Below are 23,175 nucleotides of genomic sequence, written 5' to 3'. Positions count from 1 at the left end.
AAACGAAATGAGCAGTGAGGCCAGGCTGGAGGGAAATGCCCGGTCTGATTTTCGGGGAGACTGAGCTGGGGGTAGCAGAATGATCATGTGCAAGAACCAGTTGCCCCAGTGAGGGGTATGTTGGCCTTTACTGGGAGGGAATTGCAGTACAGTATGTAACAAGGCCATACCCTGGAACACTGTGCGCAGCTCTGGTCTCTGGGCTTGCTGTTCCAGTGAGGGGTCACTGGCTTGGGAAACTACAGGGCCCAGGTTTAAGGTGGGAGGGGAAAGCTTTAAAAAGGATCTGAGGGAGGAACTTTTTCACACAGAGGCTGGTGTGTGTATGGAACATGCTGCCAGGGGAGGTGGTGGGGGCTGGGACTGGTACAGCATCGATAAGGCATCAGGATGGGGTTATGAGCAGGAAGGGTTTAGAGGGACATGGGCCAGGTGCTGGCAGGTGGGACTCGGTCAGACTGGGAGATCTGGCCTGTCCTATCACGAGAGTGAGGACATTGAGGTGATATTCTGTGGAGGTTTGAACAATGAGAGATGATGTGAAAGGGTTTCACTCTGTCCCAGCTGGTGCTCAGGGATCTACAACACGGCCATAAACTGGTACCTGATAAATCTTACAGGAATTCTCTGAGGATGAACCAAGCCAGATAGATGAAGGGGGAGCAGTGGATGTCATAGTTATGGATGTTCAGAAGGTGTACAATAACACAGGAACAGGAGGAGGCCATTCAGCCCCTCCAGCCTGTCCTACCATTCCATGAGATCATGACTGATCTGTGACTGAACTCCATATCCCTGAACCCCTTTGTTTAACAATAATATCTCTCTCAGGTTTAACGTTAACATCTGACCCAGCATCAGCTGTGGTTTGTGGGAGAGAATTCCAAACCTCTCCCACCCTCTGTGTTTCCTAACATCTCTCCTGAACGGTCTGACCCTAACCCTCAGACTCTGCCCCTCGTTGTAGAATCTCCAACAAGTGGAAATAGTTTATCCCTACCTACCCCGTCTTTTCCTGTTAATATCCTGAATTCGGTCAGATCACTCCCTAAATATTCCAAATTCTTGAGAATAATTTGTATAATCTCTCCCCGTAATGTAACCCTTAAAGTCCAGGTATCGTTCTTGTAAAACCCCAGACCGTACTCCCTGCAAGGTCAGTCTATCCTGCTGAAGGGACAGTACCAGGATCTGCTCCCGGTGGGGTCTGTCTGACCAGGGTTCGGTACATAACGCCTGCACCTTTATCCTCCAGCCCCCGATAATCGAAAGGCCAGCATGGTTTCAGCTTTCCTCATTACTGTCTGTACCTGGCAGCAGTACCAGATCTGTGCCCCTGTCTCTCTGGACACCCGTTATATTGAACCACACCCCATCGAGACAGTGCAACACATTACTAAGAGGCCACCTCCACTTTCTGAACTTACAGACACACTCTGAGCAGAGGGAGTGATCGTTCCTGACTGAAATGGCAGGCTCGGGGAGGTGATGGTGTCCAGAGGGTGGGGAATCTCCTGGTGTCTGGGTCCCACAGGGAAGTGGATGGTATTTAAGGCTGAGACAGAGACAGTGTTTTCTCTCTCAGGGAATGGGAGGATAAGGGGGGAACGCTGGTCAGGGGCTGGGTTGGTGCTGTCTGGGCTGGGTGTGTAGGGAGGAGGTGCTACAGTTTGTCAGGGGCAGGTTAGCTCTGAGCAGTGTCCTGAAGAGCTCATTCACCGGGATGGTTACGGCAGCCCCCAGCAGTGCTCCCTCGGCGCCAGGAACCATTAAACACGGCCATGTTCCACTTCTTCATCAGGTCATCCTGCAGAGTGTCCGGGGTCAGGTTACACACCTCCAACCGGGAGAATTGCCTCAGGAACTCAGGGAAGGCCATCCTGAGAGAGACAACAAAGACAGCACATTACCACCCTCACCCCCGACCCTCACCCACCTGACACCCACCCCCCGACCCTCACCCTCCAGACCCTCACCCTCCAGACCCTCACCCCCGACCCTCACCCCTCTGACACTCACCCTCCAGACCCTCACCCTCCAGACCCTCACCCCTCTGACACTCACCCTCCAGACCCTCACCCTCCAGACCCTCACTCTCCAGACCCTCACCCTCCAGACCCTCACCCCTCTGACACCCACCCCCCGACACTCACCCTCCAGACCCTCACCCCTCTGACACTCACCCCCCGACACTCACCCTCCAGACCCTCACCCTCCAGACCCTCACCCTCCAGACCCTCACCCTCCAGACCCTCACCCCTCTGACACCCACCCCCCGACACTCACCCTCCAGACCCTCACCCCCGACCCTCACCCCTCTGACCCTCACCCTCCAGACCCTCACCCTCCAGACCCTCACCCTCCAGACCCTCACCCTCCAGACCCTCACCCCTCTGACACCCACCCACCGACACTCACCCTCCAGACCCTCACCCCTCTGACACTCACCCCCGACCCTCACCCTCCAGACCCTCACCCTCCAGACCCTCACCCTCCAGACCCTCACCCCTCTGACACTCACCCCCCGACCCTCACCCCTCTGACACTCACCCCCGACCCTCACCCTCCAGACCCTCACCCTCCAGACCCTCACCCCCGACCCTCACCCCTCTGACACTCACCCCCCGACCCTCACCCCTCTGACACTCACCCCCGACCCTCACCCTCCCGACCCTCACCCCTCCCAACACTCACCCCCGACCCTCACCCCTGGATCCGCACCCATCTGACACCCACCCCCCGACCCTCATCCCCCTCGACCCTCATCCCCCCGACTCTCACCCCCCCCGACCCTCACCCCTCCCAACACTCACCCCCCGACCCTCACCCCTCTGACACCCACCCCCCGACCCTCACCCTCCAGACCCTCACCCTCCCAACACACCCCCCGACCCTCACCCCTCCTAACACTCACCCCCCGACCCACACCCCTCCAGACCCTCACCTCTCCCAACACTCACCCCCCGACCCTCACCCCTCTGACACCCACCCCCCGACCCTCACCCCCCGACCCTCACCCCTCTGACACCCATCCCCGACCCTCACCCCTCCTAACACTCACCCCCCGACCCTCACCCCTCCAGACCCTCATCCCTCCCAACACTCAACCACCGACCCTCACCCCCCGACCCTCACCCCCCTGACACCCACCCCCTGACCCTCACCCCTCCTAACACTCACCCCCCGACCCTCACCCTCCAGACCCTCACCCCTCCCAACACTCACCCCCCCGACCCTCACCCCCGACCCTCACCCCTCTGACACCCACCCCCCGACCCTCACCCCTCGACCCTCACCCTCGACCCTCACCCCTCCGACACCCACCCCCCGACCCTCACCCCTCTGACCCTCACCCCTCTGACCCTCACCCCTCCGACACCCACCCCCGACCCTCCCCTCTGACCCTCACCCTCGACCCTCACCCCTCCGACACTCACCCCCGACCCTCACCCCTCTGACCCTCACCCCTCGGACACCCACCCCCCGACCCTCACCCCTCTGACCCTCACCCTCGACCCTCACCCCTCCGACACCCACCCCCGGACCCTCACCCCCGGACCCTCACCCCCGGACCCTCACCCCCGGACCCTCACCCCCGGACCCTCACCCCTCTGATACTCATCCCCAGACCCTCACCCCTCTGACACCCACCCCCCGACCCTCACCCTTCAGACCCTCACCCCTCCCAACACACCCCCCGACCCTCACCCCTCTGACCCTCACCCCTCGGACACCCACCCCCCGACCCTCACCCCCGGACCCTCACCCCTCTGACACTCACCCCCCGACCCTCACCCCTCTGACCCTCACCCCTCCCAACACACCCCCCGACCCTCACCCCCCGACCCTCACCCCTCTGACCCTCACCCCTCGACCCTCACCCCTCCAACACCCACCCCCCGACCCTCACTCCTCTGACCCTCACCCCTCTGACCCTCACCCCTCTGACCCTCACCCTCCAGACCCTCACCCCTCCCAACACTCAACCACCGACCCTCACCCCCCGACCCTCACCCCTCTGACACCCACCCCCCGACCCTCACCCCTCTGACCCTCACCCCCAGACCCTCACCCCTCCTAACACTCACCCCCCGACCCAAACCCCTCCAGACCCTCACCCCTCCCAACACTCACCCCCCCGACCCTCACCCCCCGACCCTCACCCCTCTGACACCCACCCCCCGACCCTCACCCCTCGACCCTCACCCCTCTGACACCCACCCCCCGACCCTCACCCCCGGACCCTCACCCCCCGACCCTCACCCCTCTGACACTCGCCCCCAGACCCTCACCCCTCTGACACTCACCCCCGGACCCTCACCCCCAGACCCTCACCCCTCTGACACTCACCCCCGACCCTCACCCCCAGACCCTCACCCCTCTGACACTCACCCCCGACCCTCACCCCTCTGACACCCACCCCCCGACCCTCACCCTCCAGACCCTCACCCCTCTGACACTCACCCCCCAACCCTCACCCCTCTGACACTCACCCCCCAACCCTCACCCCTCTGACACCCACCCCCCGACCCTCACCCTCCAGACCCTCACCCTCCAGACCCTCACCCCTCTGACACCCACCCCTCGACCCTCACCCTCCAGACCCTCACCCCTCTGACACTCATCCCCCCGACCCTCACCCCTCTGACACCCACCCCTGGACCCTCAATCCCAGACCCTCACACAGAGACCCTCACACCCCGAACCCTCACCCCTGGACCCTCACCCCCGACACCCACCACTGCACCCTCACCCCCTCACCCCTGGACCCTCAAACCCCGACCCTCTCCCCTCCCAACACCCACCCGGACCATCACCCCTCCGAACCTCAACCCCCGGACACTCACCCCCCGACACCTACACCTGGAACTTCACCCGCCAGACCCTCACCCCCGGACCCTCAACTTCCCTGGTCCCTCACACCCGACACCCACACCTGGACCCTCAACCCCTGGACCCTCACACCCGAACCTCACCAATCGGGCACTCACCCCCCTGGACTTTCACCCCCCGGACCCTCACCCGCCCGAACCACCACCCCCAATCCTCATCCCTGAACCCTCACCGCGCCCCCGTCACCTGCCCCTGGACCCCCACCCCATGGACACCCTCCCCTGGACCCTCACCCCCGACCCTCCCCCCCCCGGACACCCACCACTGGACTCACCCCCGAACCCTCACCCCCTGGACCCTAAACCCCGACCCTCTCCCCCCCCGACACTCACCCTGGACCCTCACCCCCTGAACCCTCACCCCCGACCCTCTCCCCCCACGACACCCACCCTGGACCCTCACCCCCGACCCTCTCCCCCCCGACACCCATCCTGGACCCTCACCCCCGACCCTCACCCCCTGGACCCTCACCCCCGACCCTCTCCCCCCACGACACCCACCCTGGACCCTCATCCCCGACCCTCACCCCCTGGACCCTCACCCCCGACCCTCTCCCCACCGACACTCACCCTGGACCCTCGCCCCCGACCCTCACCCCCAACCCTCTCCCCACTGACACTCACCCTGGACCCTCGCCCCCGACCCTCACCCCCTGGACCCTCACCCCCAACCCTCTCTCCACCGACACCCACCCTGGACCCTCACCCCCGACCCTCACCCCCCCCCCCCCCCATACCCTCACCCCACCAATCCCTACACCTGGAACTTCACCCGCCAGACCCTCACCCATAGACCCTCAAACTCCCTGGACCCTCACCCCCTGAATCCTCACCCCCGGACCCTCAACCCCCGATCCTCACCCCCCAGACATTCACACCCGGACCCTCATCCCTGCGACACCCACACCTGACCCGCAACCCCCCCCCCGAGAGACCCCCACCCCCGGACTCTCACACATCCCGGATACTCACCCAGGGACCCTCACCCCCCGGACACTTACCACCCCAGACCCTCACCCCCGAACACTCATCCCCCAGATACTCACCCAGAGACCCTCACCTCCCGGACCCTCACCCATGGACTCTCCTCACCACCCAGACATTCACGCCCCAGACACTCACCCCCCCGAACACTCACCCAGGGACCCTCACCCCCCGGACCCTCACCCAGAGACCCAGGCCTCCAGTCTGTAAAACAACCCTCCACCACCACCCTCTGTCTTCTACCTTTGAGCCAGTTCTGTATCCAAATGGCTAGTTCTCCCTGTATTCCGTGAGATCTAACCTCCTTAATCAGTCTCCCATGGGGAACCTTGTCGAACGCCTTACTGAAGTTCATATAGATCACATCTACCGCTCTGCCCTCATCAATCCTCTTTGTTACTTTTATAAAAATCTCAGTCAGGTTAGTGAGACATGATTTCCCACACACAAAGCCATGTTGACTATCCCTAATCAGTCCTTGTCTTTCCTTAAACACAGAGGGCTGCAGAGTTGCTAACGTTGTCCCCCTGTAGGAGGAGGGTAGTGGGGATATTCCGGGTAACTACAGACCAGTCAGCCTGAGGTCGGTGGTGGGGAAGTTGCTGGAGACGGTACTGAGGGATAAAGTCTATTTATATTTGGAATAGAATGGGCTTCTCAGTGAGACCCTCACGCCCGGACCCTCACCCCCGGACCCTCACCCAGAGATCCTCACCCAGAGATCCTCACCCCCGGACCCTCACCCAGAGACCCTCACGCCCGGACCCTCACGCCCGGACCCTCACCCAGAGACCCTCACCCCCGGACCCTCACCCACAGAGATCCTCACCCCCGGACCCTCACCCAGAGATCCTCACCCAGAGATCCTCACCCCCGGACCCTCACCCAGAGACCCTCACGCCCGGACCCTCACCCAGAGACCCTCACCCACAGAGATCCTCACCCCCGGACCCTCACCCAGAGACCCTCACCCCCGGACCCTCACCCAGAGATCCTCACCCCCGGACCCTCACCCAGAGACCCTCACCCCCGGACCCTCACCCAGAGACCCTCACCCACAGAGATCCTCACCCCCGGACCCTCACCCCCGGACCCTCACCCAGAGACCCTCACCCCCGGACCCTCACCCCCGGACCCTCACCCAGAGACCCTCACCCAGAGACCCTCACCCAGAGACCCTCACCCAGAGACCCTCACCCCCGGACCATCACCCAGAGACCCTCACCCCCGGACCCTCACCCCCGGACCCTCAACCCCGGACCCTCAACCCCGGACCATCACCCAGAGACCCTCACCCCCGGACCCTCAACCCCGGACCCTCACCCACAGAGATCCTCAGCCCCGGACCCTCACGCAGAGACCCTCATCCCCGGACCCTCACGCAGAGATCCTCACCCCCAGACCCTCACCCAGAGACCCTCACCCAGAAACCCTCACCCAGAAACCCTCACCCCAGAACCCTCACCCAGAGACCCTCACCCCCAGACCCTCACCCACAGAGACCCTCACCCCCGGACCATCACCCAGAGACCCTCACCCCCGGACCATCACCCAGAGACCCTCACCCCCGGACCCTCACCCCCCGGACCCTCACCCCCCGGACCCTCACCCACAGAGATCCTCACCCCCGGACCCTCACCCACAGAGATCCTCACCCCCGGACCCTCACGCAGAGACCCTCATCCCCGGACCCTCACCCAGAGACCCTCAGTCACAGACCCTCAGTCACAGACCCTCACCCCCGGACGCACTCCCACCTGTCACTGGGTCACCTCATACCCATTTCCCCTCATTACCCAGACCCATTCGGAGGGAAGACCAGAGGATACAAGATAAAGCAACAGAACCGGGCTATTGGGCCCATTGATTCTGCACCATCGTTAAATCATGGCTGATCTGATTGTCTACCCCATCCTGCTGCCATCTCCCTCTACCCCGTGATCCCCTTACTCATCGAGATCCTCTCCCTCGGTCTTTGTTGTAAATACACAGCCCCTGCTGCAATGAATCCCACATATTCCACTCCCCACTCCCCCATCCCGCCACTGAAGAAATTCCTCCTCCTCTCCATTCGAAAGGATCTTCCCTTCACTCTCAGGATGTGCCCTCAGCTCCTCGTTCCTTCTACTGTTGGATTCTCCATGACCACTCGGTCCAGGTCTCTCAGGGTCCGGGAAGTTTCAATCAGACCCACCCCCCAACATCCTTCTGACCCCCATCGAGTACAGACCCCGTGTCCTCAGCTGCCCCTCATGTGACAAACCCTCCATCCCCAGGATCATTGGTGTAAACCCCCTGTGGACCCTCCTCCCTCTAACACCAGCACGTCCTTCCTTAGATACGGGACCCCAAACTGCTGACAATCTGGATGTAGGTTTGCTCGCTGAGCTGGAAGGTTCATGTTCAGATGTTTCGTCACCATACTAGGTAACATCTTCAGTGGGCCTCAGGCGAAGCACTGCTGATTAGTGAGACATGACCCTCTCTCACTAGTATCCTCACATACGGACACCACTTCAACTGGGACAACACATCTATCCTTGGTCAAGCCCAAACAGAGACACGCACGAGAATTCCTAGAAGCATGGCATTCCAACTGGAACTCTATCAACAACCACATTGACTTGGACCCCATCTACCACCTCCTGAGAAAAAGAACAGGAAATGACATCACCAACCCAAAGAAACCCAAACATATAAACAGAAAGCAGGAATCATCAGCAGTGCTTCATCCGGAGGCTCACTGAAGATGTTACTGAGTATGGTGACGAAACGTCTGAACATGAACCTTCCAGCTCAGTGAGCAAACCTACATCCAGAACCTCAACCTGAGCTACAAATCTTCTCCAAACTCACAATGTTCCAATGCGGCCTGACCAGAGCCTCATCCAGCCTCAGCTGGACATGCCTACTCCAGTACTCCAGCTCACTGAACCTGCAGGTTAACTTTAAGGGAATCCTGAACTCGGACTCTCACATCCATTTGCGCTTCAGATTTACGGAGCCTCTCCCCATTTCAAACGCAGCCTGTACTGAGCTCCGTTGTTCTGAGCAGGATTTTGTGGACATGGGGAATACTGGTGTAGGGTGTACTTACCAGAACTCTCCATCTTCCATTTGCACCATCCCTTCACGCTCTTCCTCGTCAATGTAATTCCACTCCGAGGAACTGAGGAAGGACAGAGAGAGAGAGACAGGGAGGGAGAGAGAAAGGGGAGAGAGAGAGAGAATAATGGGGGAGAGAGACAGAGGATCAGAAGTAAGAGAGGGAGGCACAGGGAGAAAAGGGAGGCACGCACAAGGAGAAATAGAGAGAGTGAGAGGGAGATGGGGGGGAGAGAAAGAGAGAAAGACAGGGAGGGATGGAGAGAGTGAGAGAGAGTGAGAGAGACGGATAGAGGGAGAGGGAGAGAGAGGCGGGGGGGGAGAGAGAGAGAGACGGGGAGAGAGAGAGACGGGAAGAGAGAGAGAGAGACAGGGAGAGAGAGAGACGGGAAGAGAGAGAGAGAGAGACGGGGGGAGTGAGAGAGAGAGAGACGGGGAGGAGTGAGAGAGAGAGAGAGAGAGAGAGAGAGAGAGAGAGACGGGGGAGTGAGAAAGAGAGACGGGGAGGAGTGAGAGAGAGAAACGGGGAGAGAGAGAGAGAGACGGGGGGAGAGAAAGACAGGGAGAGACGTGGGAGTGAGAGAGACACAGAGGGATCAGAGTTATTGACAACGTTGCTGCTCTCCTACACCCCATCCACCTTCCACAGGATTCCCTCACAGCACCCCCTCACTTTCTGGAAAGTTCCCTCTGATTTCCAACCACACCCCCCCACCACTGCATCCATCCCCCCCTCTCTCTCTGTCTGCCTGTCTCTCTCTCTCCCCCCCACGACCACTGCATCCATCACCCCCCCTCTCTCTCTGTCTGCCTGTCTCTCTCTCTCCCCCCCACGACCACTGCATCCATCCCCCCCCCTCTCTCTCTCTCTATCTGTCTCTCTCTCTCCCCACCACTACATCCATCCCCTCCTCTCTCTCTCTCCCCCCACCACTGCATCCATCCCTCTCTCTCCCCCACCACTGCATCCATCCCTCTCTCTCTCTCTCCCCCCCACCACTGCATCCATCCATCCATCCCTCTCTCTCTCCCCCCCACCACTGCATCCATCCATCCATCCCTCTCTCTCTCTCTCTCCCCTCACCACTGCATCCATCCCTCTCTCTCTCTCCCCTCACCACTGCATCCATCCCTCTCTCTCTCTCTCTCTCTCCCCCACCACTGCATCCATCCCTCTCTCTCTCTCTCTCTCTCCCCCCACCACTGCATCCATCCCTCTCTCTCTCTCCCCTCACCACTGCATCCATCCCTCTCTCTCTCTCTCTCCCCTCACCACTGCATCCATCCCTCCCTCTCTCTCCCCTCACCACTGCATCCATCCCTCTCTCTCTCTCCCCTCACCACTGCATCCATCCCTCTCTCTCTCTCTCCCCTCACCACTGCATCCATCCCTCTCTCTCTCTCCCCCCACCACTGCATCCATCCCTCTCTCTCTCTCCCCCACCACTGCATCCATCCCTCTCTCTCTCCCCTCACCACTGCATCCATCCCTCTCTCTCTCTCCCCTCACCACTGCATCCATCCCTCTCTCTCTCTCTCTCTCTCCCCTCACCACTGCATCCATCCATCCCTCTCTCTCTCTCCCCCCACCACTGCATCCATCCCTCTCTCTCTCTCCCCCCACCACTGCATCCATCCCTCTCTCTCTCTCCCCCCACCACTGCATCCATCCCTCTCTCTCTCTCCCCTCACCACTGCATCCATCCCTCTCTCTCTCTCCCCCCACCACTGCATCCATCCCTCTCTCTCTCTCTCTCTCTCCCCTCACCACTGCATCCATCCCTCTCTCTCTCTCCCCTCACCACTGCATCCATCCCTCTCTCTCTCTCTCTCTCTCCCCCCTCACCACTGCATCCATCCCTCTCTCTCTCTCCCCCCCACCACTGCATCCATTCCCCCCTCCCTCTCTCTCTCCCCCTCCCCCTTACTGCCCTCTCCGTGGGGTCGGTGTGAGGGGGTGGGGTCGGTGAGACATTCCTCACCCTCCCGTTAACTCACTTGTCGCTCCACGCTCCAGTCCATTCCACTTGACCCCAGGGATTCCGGATCCGGATCAGTCTCTCCATCCGAGACCGATAATCAACCTGGGGGTCAAAGGTCACAGCCAGGTCAACCCGAGAGTCAGCACAAAGGCACGTCCTGACTGACCCCAACCCCCACACAACCCCCAACCCCTCACACCGACCCCACCCCCCACACTGACCCCACACTGACCCCCCGCCCCCGCACAATCCCCATCCCCCACACCGACCCCCGCCCCCGCACAAACCCCATCCCCCACACTGACCCCACCCCCCACATTGACCCCCACCCCCGCACAATCCCCACCCCCCACATTGACCCCACACTGACCCCACCCCCCACACTGACCCCCCCACCTCCGCACAATCCCCATCCCCCACACCGACCCCACCCCCTCACACTGACCTCACCCTCCCGCACAATCCCCAACCCCACACCGCCCCCACACCGCCCCCACCCCCTCACACTGACCTCACCCTCCCGCACAATCCCCACCCCCCAAACCAACCCCACCCCCTCACACTGACCCCACACCACCTCCACACCGTCCCCACACCCTCACACCACCCCAACCCCCTGCACAATCCCCACACCCCACACTGCCCCTACTCCCAACACTGACCCCACACCGTCCCCAACTGCTCATACTGACCCCACCCCCTCACACTGTCCCCACACCGACCTTACCCCCCCACACCGACCCCACCCCCCTACACCGACCCCACCCCCACACAATCCCCACCAACACTGACCCCACACCATCCCCACAGGTCCCCATCCCCCAAAATGATCGCACCCTCCCACACCGACCCCACCCTCTTACACTGACCCCAAAGCCCCCACACCGACCCACACCGACCCCAGCCCCTCACACCGACCCCACCCCCCTGCACAATCCCCACCAACACTGACCCCACACCGTCCCCACGGTCCCCACACCGACACCACCCATCCACACTGACCCCACCTCCCCACACCGACCCCACAGCGTCCCGACTCCCCCCACACCAGCCCCACCCCCCACACCGACCCCACCCCCTCACACTGACGCCAACCCCCACACTGACCCCACACCCCACACTGACCCCACCCCCTCACACTGACCCCATGCCCACACCATCCCCACCCTCCACACCGACCCCACACCCCACACTGACCCCACCCTCCCACACCGACCCCACCCCCTCACACCGACCCTACCCCCTCACACCGACCCTACCCCCTCACACCGACCCCCCCCACAAAGACCCCACCCCCCCACACTGACCCCACCCCCCCACACTGACCCCACTCCCTCACACTGACCCCACCCCCCCACACTGACCCCACCCCCTCACACTGACCCCATCACCTCACACTGACCCCAACCACCCACACCGTCCCCACCCCCCCACACCGATCCCACACGGTCCTCAACCCTCCCACACTGACCTCATACCATCCCCACCTCCCCCACACCAGCCCCCCCCCCGCCACACCCTCACACACCAACCCCAACGCCCCACACCGACCCCCGACCCACACTGTCACCACATCCCCACTGACCCCACCAACATCGACCTCACCCCACCACACCCATCCCACCCCACCACACTGACCCCACACTGTCCCCACCCCCTCACACTGTCCCCAGCCCCGAGACCGATAATCAACCTCGGGATCAAAGGTCACAGCCAGGTCAACCCGAGAGTCAGCACAAAGCCACGTCCTGACTGACCCCACCCCCCACACAATCCCCACCCCACACCGACGCCACCCCCACACAATCCCCACCCACCACACCGACACCGCCCCCCACACTGACCCCCCATCCCCATCACACCATTCCCAGCCCCTCACACCAACCCCACCCCCCTCACTCCCTCCCCAGCCCCTCACACCAACCCCACCCCCCCCACACCATCCCCAGCCCCTCACACCAACCCCACCCCCTCACTCCCTCCCCAGCCCCTCACACCAACCCCACCCCCCTCACACCGTCCCCAGCCCCTCACACCGACCCCACCCCCCTCACTCCATCCCCAGCCCCTCACACCAACCCCACCCCCCTCACTCCCTCCCCAGCCCCTCACACCAACCCCACCCCCCTCACTCCCTCCCCACCCCCTCATACCATCCCCACCACCCACACCACCCCCTCACATTGTCCCCAGCCCCTCCAAATGACTCCACCCCCTCACACCAACTCCACCCCTTCACACTGACCCCACCCCGCTGCACAATCCCCACACCCCCAACACTGACCCCACACCGTCCCCGCCCCCTCACACCGACCCCACCCCCTCACACCGACCCCACCCCCCTGCACAATCCCCATATCCCCACTGACTCCACACCGTCCCCATCCCCTCACGACCCCACCCACTCACACTGTCCCTATCATCTCACACTGACCCCACCCCAATACTGACCCAACACCGACCTCACCCCCTCACACTGACCCCATCCCCCTCACACCGTCCCAACACTCTCACACCGACCCCACTCACCCACACTGACCACACACACCATCCACATCCCCCCACACCGACCTCATCCGGCCACACTGAACCCACACCGACCCCATCCGGCCACACTGAACCCACACCGACCCCACACCCCTCACACCGACCCCACTCACCCACACCGAATCCACCCCTCATACCGACCCCACCCACCCACACTGACCACACACCATCCACATCCCCCCACACCGACCCCATCCGGCCACACCCCCCACACCGACCCCACTCACCCACACTGACCACACACACCATCCACATCCCCCCACACCGACCCCATCCGGCCACACTGACCCCACACCCCACACCGACCCCGCACCCCCCACACCGACCCCACTCACCCACACTGACCACACACACCATCCACATCCCCCCACACCGACCCCATCCGGCCACACTGACCCCACACCCCACACCGACCCCACACCGACCCCATCCGGCCACACTGAACCCACACCCCACACCGACCCCACACCCCTCACACCGACCCCATCCGGCCACACTGACCACACACCATCCACATCCCCCAACACCGAGCCCATCCGGCCACACCAACCCCACACCCCCCACACTGACCCCATCAGCCCACACTGACCCCACACCCCCCACACTGACCCCACACCCCCCACACTGACCTCATCAGCCCACACTGACCCCATCAGCCCACACTGACCCCACACCCCTCACACCGACCCCAGCCAGCCACACTGAACCCACATCAACCCCACACCCCTCACACCGACCCCACCCACTCACACTGACCACACACCATCCATATCCTCCCACACCGACCCTATCCGCCCACACTGACCCCACCCCCTCACACCGACCCCACCCACCCACACTGACCACACACCATCCACAACCCCCACACCGACCCCATCAGCCCACACTGACCACAGCCCCCACACCGACCCCACACCCCTCACACTGACCCCACCCCACTGCACAATTGGTCACACACACAGCCTTCTAACAACACCCCACCCTCTGTCTCCCGGCACTCAGTCATGTCTGGATCCCATCAGCTGTTACCTTCTGTAGCAGTTTCCCTGTGGGACCTTGTTAAAGGCCACGCTGAAATCCAGGTAAACTCCATCATCTACTCTCACCTCACCTACACACCTCCTTGAAAATTTCAATCACATTTGTTTGATATCACCTCGCTCTGACACACCGCCCTTACTAGACCGTTAATCTAGTTATCTGGGTAATGTTCTGGAGACCCAGGTCCAAATCCCACCAGGGCAGATGTAAGGGCCTCCTGCTAACTCTGAGTCCATCGCTGATTGTTGGTTCACCAATGTCCTTTAGGGACGGGCACTGCCATCCTTACCAGGTCTGGCCTACATGTGACTCCAGACCCACAGCAAGGGGGATGACCCCTAACTGCCCTCTGGGTAATTAGGGATGGGCAATAAATGCTGGGCCAACCAGTGACTCCCTTATCCCGTGAATGAATAAGGAAACAGAACCAGAGCTTGTGGAAGGTTAAATCACCCGGAATCCACGGTCACCTGATCAGTTGGAGTCAAAGTTGCCTTGGCCTTCGAAAACAGAGGAGAGGTGTCGAGGGGTGTTCCTCGGACTGGAGGTCAGTGGTCAGTGGTGTTCCACACGGACCGGTCCTGCTACTGCCACTGTCCGTCATTTATACAAATGATTTGGAGGAGAATGTAGGTGTTTTCCGATTAATAAATTTGTAAATGACCCGAATATTGGAGGAGGTTTGGATCGTGAAGAGTGTTGTCAAAGGAATACAGACTTGGAAATATCTCGCCGTTCCTTCACTGTCACTGGGTCAAAATCATGGAATTCCCTCCCTCAGGGCATTGTGGGCCTACCTCTGTCTAGATCAGAGTGGTGCTGGAAAAGCACAGCAGGTCAGGCAGCATCCGAGGAGCAGGGAAATCGACGTTTCGGGCAAAAGCCCTTCATCAGGAATACCTACCTCCAATACATGGACTGCAGCGGTTCAAGAAGGCAGCTCACCCCCCAACGTTCTTAAGGGGGGCAACTCGGGATATCTAATAAATACTGGAACAACCAGTAACACCCACCTTCTTCACTACCCTATCTACCTGCGACTCCACTTTCAAGGAGCTATGAACCTGCACTCCAAGGTCTCTTTGTTCAGCAACACTCCCTAGGACCTTACCATTAAGTGTATAAGTCCTGCTAAGATTTGCTTTCCCAAAATGCAGCACCTCGCACTTTTCTGAATTAAACTCCATCTGCCACTTCTCAGCCCATTGGCCCATCTGGTCAAGATCCTGTTGTAATCTGAGGTAACCCTCTTCGCTGTCCACTACGCCTCCAATTTTGGTGTCATCTGCAAACTTACTAACTGTACCTCTTATGCTCGCATCCAAATCATTTATGTAAATGACAAAAAGTAGAGGACCCAGCACTGATCCTTGTGACACTCCACTGGTCACAGGCCTCCAGTCTGAAAAACAACCCTCCACCACCACCCTCTGTCTTCTACCTTTGAGCCAGTTCTGTATCCAAATGGCTAGTTCTCCCTGTATTCCGTGAGATCTAACCTTGCTAATCAGTCTCCCATGGGGAACCTTGTCAAACACCTTACTGAAGTCCATATAGATCACATCGACTGCTCTGCCCTCATCAATCTTCTTTGTTACTGCTTCAAAAATCTCAATCAAGTTTGTGAGACATGATTTCCCACGCACAAAGCCATGTTGACTATCCAGAATCAGCCCTTTCCTTTCCAAATACATGTACATCCTGTCCCTCAGGATTCCCTCCAACAACTTGCCCACCACCGAGGTCAGGCTCACTGGTCTATAGTTCCCTGGCTTGTCTTTACCGCCCTTCTTAAACAGTGGCACCACGTTTGCCAACCTCCAGTCTTCCGGCACCTCACCTGTGACTATCGATGATACAAATATCTCAGCAAGAGGCCCAGCAATCACTTCTCTAGCTTCCCATGGAGTTCTCGGGTACACCCCGTTGATCCCAAACAGACCCTCCTCATTCTCTGGTTATCCCCTCTCCCTAGTAGGATTTTGCCTGCTCTGACCCCACCCCCCAGCATTTCCTCCTGCTGTGGTGATGGTATTTGGGAGCTGATTGATCAATGAATCGTTGACATTCCAACTGCTCCCCCCGCCACCCCCCCCACCCCCTTTTAGTTCACCTCCCCCCGGCTCTGTCCCCACCGATTCCACACTGACCTCTTTGACCCCAGTCACGGAGTAGGCATGACCTTTGACCAGCTTCTTGAAGGTCACTGCCTCCATGTCGAAAGCACTGGTGATCTGCCAATGAGAAAGACAGTGAGCACCCAATCCCAAACCCCAGTCAGCCAATCACACAAGAGCACGGCACGCCCCCATGTCCACCAGACCACCTCGGGTTGGGGGTGAGCGGTGGGGGGGAAACGATAGAGAGGAGGGCAGGGTAGGGATCTGGAGAGAAAGAGGGGGAGGGGAGGGGATGCATCTGGTGATGGAGCGGGCGGACAGCGGAGAGGGGGTGGGGGGAACGGGTTGGGGGGAACGGGGGAGGGGGAACAGGGTGGGGGGAACGTCGGGAGAATGGGGGAGGGAGAGTGGAGAGTGGGGGGGAGGGGGAACGGGGAGGGGGGAACAGGGTGGGGGGAACGTCGGGAGAATGGGGGAGGGAGAGTGGGGGGGGAGGGGGAACGGGGGAGGGGGAACAGGGTGGGGGGAACGTCGGGAGAATGGGGGAGGGAGAGTGGGGGGGAGGGGGAACGGGGGAGGGGGAACAGGGTGGGGGGAACGTCGGGAGAATGGGGGAGGGAGAGTGGGGGGGGAGGGAGAGTGAGAGGTGAGGGAGGGGGAGTGAGAGGGGGAGAGTGGGGGGAGATAGAGTAGGGAGGAGTGGGAGAAAGGGGGGAAGAAGGGGGGAGGAAGGGGGCGAAGGGAAGGATGGGAAGAGTTGGGGGAGGAAAGGGGGGAGGACGAGGGGGGAGGAAGAGGGGGACGGAGAATGGAGGAGGAAGGAGGGGAAGGGTGAGTGAGGGGGACGGCGAGTGAGGGGGAGGGAGAATGAGGGGGAGGGCGAGTGAGGGGCGGGGCAGGAAGAGTGGGGGGAGGGAGAGTGGGGGAGGGAGAGTGAGGGGGAGGGCGAGTGAAGGGGAGGGCGAGTGAGGGGGGGAGGGAGAGTGAGGGGGGAGGGGAGAGTGAGGGGGGAGGGAGAGTGAGGGGGGAGGGAGAGTGGGGGGGGGGAGAGTGAGGGGGAGGGCGAGTGAGGGGCAGGGCAGGAAGGGAGAGTGGGGGAGGGAGAGTGGGGGAGGGCGAGTGAAGGGGAGGGCGAGTGAGGGGGGAGGGCGAGTGAAGGGGAGGGAGAGTGAGGGGGGAGGGAGAGTGAGGGGGGAGGGAGAGTGGGGGGAGGGAGAGTGAGGGGAGGGGCGAGTGAGGGGCAGGGCAGAAAGGGAGAGTGGGGGAGGGAGAGTGGGGGGGGAGGGAGAGTGAGGGGGGGGGGAGAGTGGGGGGAGGGAGAGTGAGGGGGAGGGCGAGTGAGGGGCAGGGCAGAAAGGGAGAGTGGGGGGAGGGCGAGTGAAGGGGAGGGCGAGTGAGGGGGGAGGGAGAGTGAGGGGGGAGGGAGAGTGAGGGGGGAGGGAGAGTGAGGGGGGAGGGGAGTGGGGGGGGAGGGAGAGTGGGGGGGAGGGAGAGTGGGGGGAGGGAGAGTAGGAGGAGGGAGAGTGGGGGGAGGAAGGGGGCATATTGAGGGAAGGAAGGGGGGAGAGTAGGGGGGAGGGAGAGTGGGGAGGGAGGGAGGGTAGGGGTGGGAGAGTGGTGGGGAGGGAGAATGGAGGAGGAAGAGGGAAGGGTGAGTGAGGGGGACGGCGAGTGAGGGGGAGGGAGAATGAGGGGGGAGGGCGAGTGAGGGGGAGGGCAGGAAGGGAGAGTGGGGGGAGGGAGAGTGGGGGAGGGAGAGTGAGGGGAGGGCGAGTGAGGGAGGAGGGCGAGTGAGGCGGGAGGGCGAGTGAGGGGGAGGGCAAGTGAGGGGTGACGGAGAGGGGGGAGAGTAGGAGGAGGGAGAGTGGGGGGAGGAAGGGGGCATATTGAGGGAAGGAAGAGGGGGAGAGTAGGGGGGAGGGAGAGTGGGGAGGGAGGGAGGGTAGGGGTGGGAGAGTGGTGAGGAGGGAGAATGGGGAGGAGGGAGATTGGGGGGAGGGAGAGTGGGAGGAGTGGGGGGGAGGGAGAGTGACGGGGTGTGGGAGGAGGGAGAATGACGGGGAGTGAGGGGAGGGTAGTGACGGGGAGTGGGGAGGAGGGGGAGTAATGGGGAGTGGGGGGAGAGAGAGTGGGGGGAGGGAGAGTGGAGCGGAAGGAGAGGGGGAGGGAGAGTGGAGGGGAGGGAGAGTAGGGGGAGGGAGAGTGAGGGTGAGGGAGAGTGGGAGGTGAGGGAGAGTGGGAGGTGAGGGAGAGTGAGGGGTGAGGGAGAGTGGGGGGTGATGGAGAGTGGGGGGAGGGAGAGTGGGGGGTGAGGGAGAGTGGGGGGTGAGGGAGAGTGGGGGGAGGGAGAGTGGGGGGTGAGGGAGAGTGGGGGGTGAGGGAGAGTGGGGGGTGAGGGAGAGTGGGGGGTGAGGGAGAGTGGGGGGGAGGGAGAGTGGGGGGTGAGGGAGAGTAGGGGGTGAGGGAGAGTAGGAGTGAGGGAGAGTGGGGGGGAGGGAGAGTGGGGGGGAGGGAGAGTGGGGGGGAGGGAGAGTGGGGGGGAGGGAGAGTGAGGGGGTGGGCAAGTGAGGGAGGAGGGCGAGTGAGGGGGGAGGGCGAGTGAGGGGGGAGGGCGAGTGAGGGGGAGGGCGAGTGAGGGGGAGGGCGAGTGAGGGGGAGGGCGAGGGGGGAGAGTAGGAGGAGGGAGAGTGGGGGGAGGAAGGGGGCATATTGGGGGAAGGAAGAGGGGGAGAGTAGGGCGGAGGGAGAGTGGGGAGGGAGGGAGGGTAGGGGTGGGAGAGTGGGGGGAGGGAGAGTAGTGGGGAGGGAGGGAGAGTGGGGGGGAGGGAGATTGGGGGGAGGGAGATTGGGGGGAGGGAGAGTGGGAGGGGTGGGGGGAGGGAGAGTGGGAGGGAGAGTGGGAGGAGTGGGGGGGAGGGAGAGTGACGGGGTGTGGGAGGAGGGAGAATGACGGGGAGTGAGGGGAGGGTAGTGATGGGGAGTGGGGAGGAGGGGGAGTAATGGGGAGTGGGGGAGGAGAGAGTGGGGGGAGGGAGAGTGGAGCGGAAGGAGAGGGGGGAGGGAGAGTGGAGGGGAGGGAGAGTAGGGGGAGGGAGAGTGAGGGTGAGGGAGAGTGGGAGGTGAGGGAGAGTGAGGGTGAGGGAGAGTGAGGGTGAGGGAGAGTGGGAGGTGAGGGAGAGTGGGTGGTGAGGGAGAGTGGGGGGAGGGAGAGTGGGGGGTGAGGGAGCGTGGGGGGCTGAGGGAGAGTAGGGGGTGAGGGAGAGTGGGGGGTGAGGGAAAGTGGGAGGGTGAGGGAAAGTGGGGGGGTGAGGGAAAGTGGGGGGGTGAGGGAAAGTGGGGGGTGAGGGAAAGTGGGGGGGTGAGGGAGAGTGGGGGGATGAGGGAGAGTAGGGGGTGAGGGAGAGTAGGGGGTGAGGGAGAGTGGGGGGGTGAGGGAGAGTGGGGGGGTGAGGGAGAGTGGGGGGGTGAGGGAGAGTGGGGGGGTGAGGGAGAGTGGGGGGTGAGGGAGAGTGGGGGGGGTGAGGGAGAGTAGGGGGTGAGGGAGAGTGGGGTTGAGGGAGAGTGGGGTTGAGGGAGAGTGGGGGTGAGGGAGAGTGGGGGTGAGTGAGAGTGGGGGTGAGGGAGAGTGGGGGGTGAGGGAGAGTGGGGGATGAGGGAGAGTGGGGGGTGAGGGAGAGTGGGGGGTGAGGGAGAGTGGGGGATGAGGGAGAGTGGGGGGATGAGGGAGAGTGGGGGGATGAGGGAGAATGGGGGGGTGAGGGAGAGTGAGGGTGAGGGAGAGTGAGGGGTGAGGGAGAGTGGGGGGTGAGGGAGAGGGGGGGTGAGGGAGAGTGGGGGGTGAGGGAGAGTGGGGGGTGAGGGAGAGTAGGGGGTGAGGGAGAGTAGGGGGTGAGGGAGAGTGGGGGGTGAGGGAGAGTGGGGGGTGAGGGAGAGTGCGGGGGTGAGGGAGAGTGCGGGGGTGAGGGAGAGTGGGGGTGAGGGAGAGTGGGGGGGGTGAGGGAGAGCGGGGGTGAGGGAGAGTGAGGGTGAGTGGGGGTGATGGAGAGTGGGGGGGAGGGAGAGTGGGGGCTGATGGAGAGTGGGGGGGAGGGGGGAGGGGGAGTGGGGGTGAGGGAGAGTGGGGGTGAGGGAGAGTGTGGGTGAGGGAGAGTGGGGTGAGGGAGAGTGTGGGTGAGGGAGAGTGGGGGTGAGGGAGAGTGAGGGTGAGGGAGAGTGTGGGTGAGGGAGAGTGGGGGTGAGGGGGAGTGGGGGTGAGGGAGAGTGAGGGTGAGGGAGAGTGTGGGTGAGGGAGAGTGGGGGGAGGGTGAGGGAGAGTGTGGGTGAGGGAGAGTGGGGGTGAGGGAGAGTGAGGGTGAGGGAGAGTGTGTGGGTGAGGGAGAGTGGGGGTGAGGGAGAGTGGGGGTGAGGGGGATTGGGCGGAGTGACCTCTCATTCCCCCTCCCTCCCTCCCTCCCCCTTGCCCTCACGTCGATGGAGCAGCCGAGCAGTGATCCTCTTTCCAGGGCTTTCCTGATGATGGTGTAGAGATCCCGCGGAGCATTCCGGAGGTCGTACATCTCAGCCACCCCCCCGGTAAAATCCTCAAACCCCTCGGTGGTGCTGCCCCCTGACAGGGCTTCGTAGGAACCATTCAACCTGCACAGAGAGAGAGAGGGCGAGGGAGGGTTAGTAACATCACACAACACACCACCTCGGGCTGAATGGCCTTCCTGTTACACAACATGGCCGCTGCTGCCTCTCCCTAATTACCCCCCTGCGGGAGGGGGCTGGGGGCACCCTGCCGGCCATTAGCCATTTCCCAACATTCCCTAAAGTGGGGCCAGGCCCCCATCCCCAGACCCACTCCCCCTCACACGCCCTTCACCCCCCCCCCCAGGGTACACCAACCCCATGCCCTTCCCCACAGTGCCCCCCCCAAACTGCTCCCACTGTGCCCCACTTCACCATCACCCCTACATGCCCTACACCCCTCCCCATCATCCATCTTTACCCCACCCCATCCCCCACCACCTTCACCCCCTCCCCATCCCCCACCACCTTCATCCCCTCCCCATCCCCCACCACCTTCACCCCCTCCCCATCCCCCACCTTCACCCCCCTCTATCCCCCACCACCTTCACCCCCTCCCCATCCCCCAACTTCACCCCCTCACCATCCCCCACCACCTTCACCCCCTCCCCATCCCCCACCACCTTCACCCCCTCCCCATCCCCCACCACCTTCACCCCCACCCTAGCCCCCTCACGCTGCTCAGCCCCTCCCCCTCACATCCTCTAGTGCCACACCCCACATCTCCCGCATGCTCTTGTCCCCTGGGGTGGGGTCTAAGCTGATGGGGGTGGGGGTCTGGCAGGGATGGGTAGACTCACTTGGCGTAGGCCTTCTCCAGGAGTCCGCTCCAGAATTCATTGTTCTCGGCCGAGTGGACAAACACCAGCTCTCCGTCCTTGGTGGGCAGTCGGTCATCAATCACCACGTCCACCCACTCCCCAAACTGCCAGAACTGGACACAAAGAGGCGGTCAACAGGTTTCCCCCCTCACCCCCCCGACTCCCAGTTAATGAACTGTCCCAGCACTAATCTAACACAATACACACCCCCACAGTCTTCCCCCGACACGTACCCCACTCGCCCCTCAACACGGACTCCACTCACCCCCTGCCATGACCCACCCTTCCTCCTGATGTGTCCCCTAATCTCCCCCTGACACGTTCAGCACCTGCCACGACGCAAGCAGTGTGTCCAGTCTCTCTCAGATCGACAAAGGAGGGCCAGGGGCATGATCTATTTCAAATTCCAGAAGGCCTCTGACAAGGTGCTGTTAAATAAGGTAAGAGTTTTAGGGGCAAGACTCTGGGATGGATAGAGGATTGGCTGACTGATGGAAGCCATGATGTGGAGGTGTCAGTGTTGGACTGGGTTAGAAATCACACTAGTTCCAACACGTTTATTGGAAATCACAAGCTCCTTCGCCATGTGAAGGGATGCACACAGGCAGAGAATTCATCGCTAAACAATCACACATCAGGTTATCCCAACCCAATCTAGTCCCACCTGCCAGCACCCGGCCCATATCCCTCCAAACCCTTCCTATTCATATACCCATCCAAAAGTCTCTTAAATGTTGCAATTGTACCAGCCTCCACCACTTCCTCTGGCAGCTCATTCCAGACACGTACCACCCTCTGAGTGAAAAAGTTGCCCCTTAGGTCTCTTTTATATCTTTCCCTCTCACCCTAAACCTATGCCCTCTAGTTCTGGACTCGCTCACCCCAGGGAAAAGACTTTGTCTATTTATCCTATCCATGCCCCTCATAATTTTGTAAACCTCCATAAGGTCACCCCTCAGCCTCCGACACTCCAGGGAAAACAGCCCCAGCCTGTTCAGCCCCTCCCTGTAGCTCAGATCCTCCAACCCTGGCAACATCCTTGTAAATCTTTTCTGAACCCTTTCAAGTTTCACAACTTGAAGTTTGTGGGCGGCACGGTGGCATAGTGGTTAGC

At 61.8% G+C, this 23,175-nt stretch overlaps 1 protein-coding gene across 1 annotated transcript in view; it reads right to left on the bottom strand.

Annotated features, from left to right (window-relative positions):
* LOC132830166 (calpain-1 catalytic subunit-like) overlaps positions 1-23,175 on the bottom strand; it is a 109,765-nt gene that overhangs the window by 46,796 nt on the left and 39,794 nt on the right. The window contains exons 5-10 of the mRNA XM_060847707.1: positions 22,041-22,174; positions 21,138-21,306; positions 16,702-16,785; positions 10,980-11,065; positions 8,974-9,045; positions 1,720-1,880 (exon numbers count right to left, since the gene is read on the bottom strand). Of these exons, the coding sequence (XP_060703690.1) occupies positions 1,720-1,880; positions 8,974-9,045; positions 10,980-11,065; positions 16,702-16,785; positions 21,138-21,306; positions 22,041-22,174 (706 nt within the window). The remainder of the gene's footprint in view (positions 1-1,719; positions 1,881-8,973; positions 9,046-10,979; positions 11,066-16,701; positions 16,786-21,137; positions 21,307-22,040; positions 22,175-23,175) is intronic.

The sequence above is a fragment of the Hemiscyllium ocellatum genome, chromosome 3, assembly GCF_020745735.1.
Source record: "Hemiscyllium ocellatum isolate sHemOce1 chromosome 3, sHemOce1.pat.X.cur, whole genome shotgun sequence".
NCBI lineage: Eukaryota > Metazoa > Chordata > Chondrichthyes > Orectolobiformes > Hemiscylliidae > Hemiscyllium > Hemiscyllium ocellatum.
This window is presented reverse-complemented; position numbering and strand designations above follow the sequence as displayed.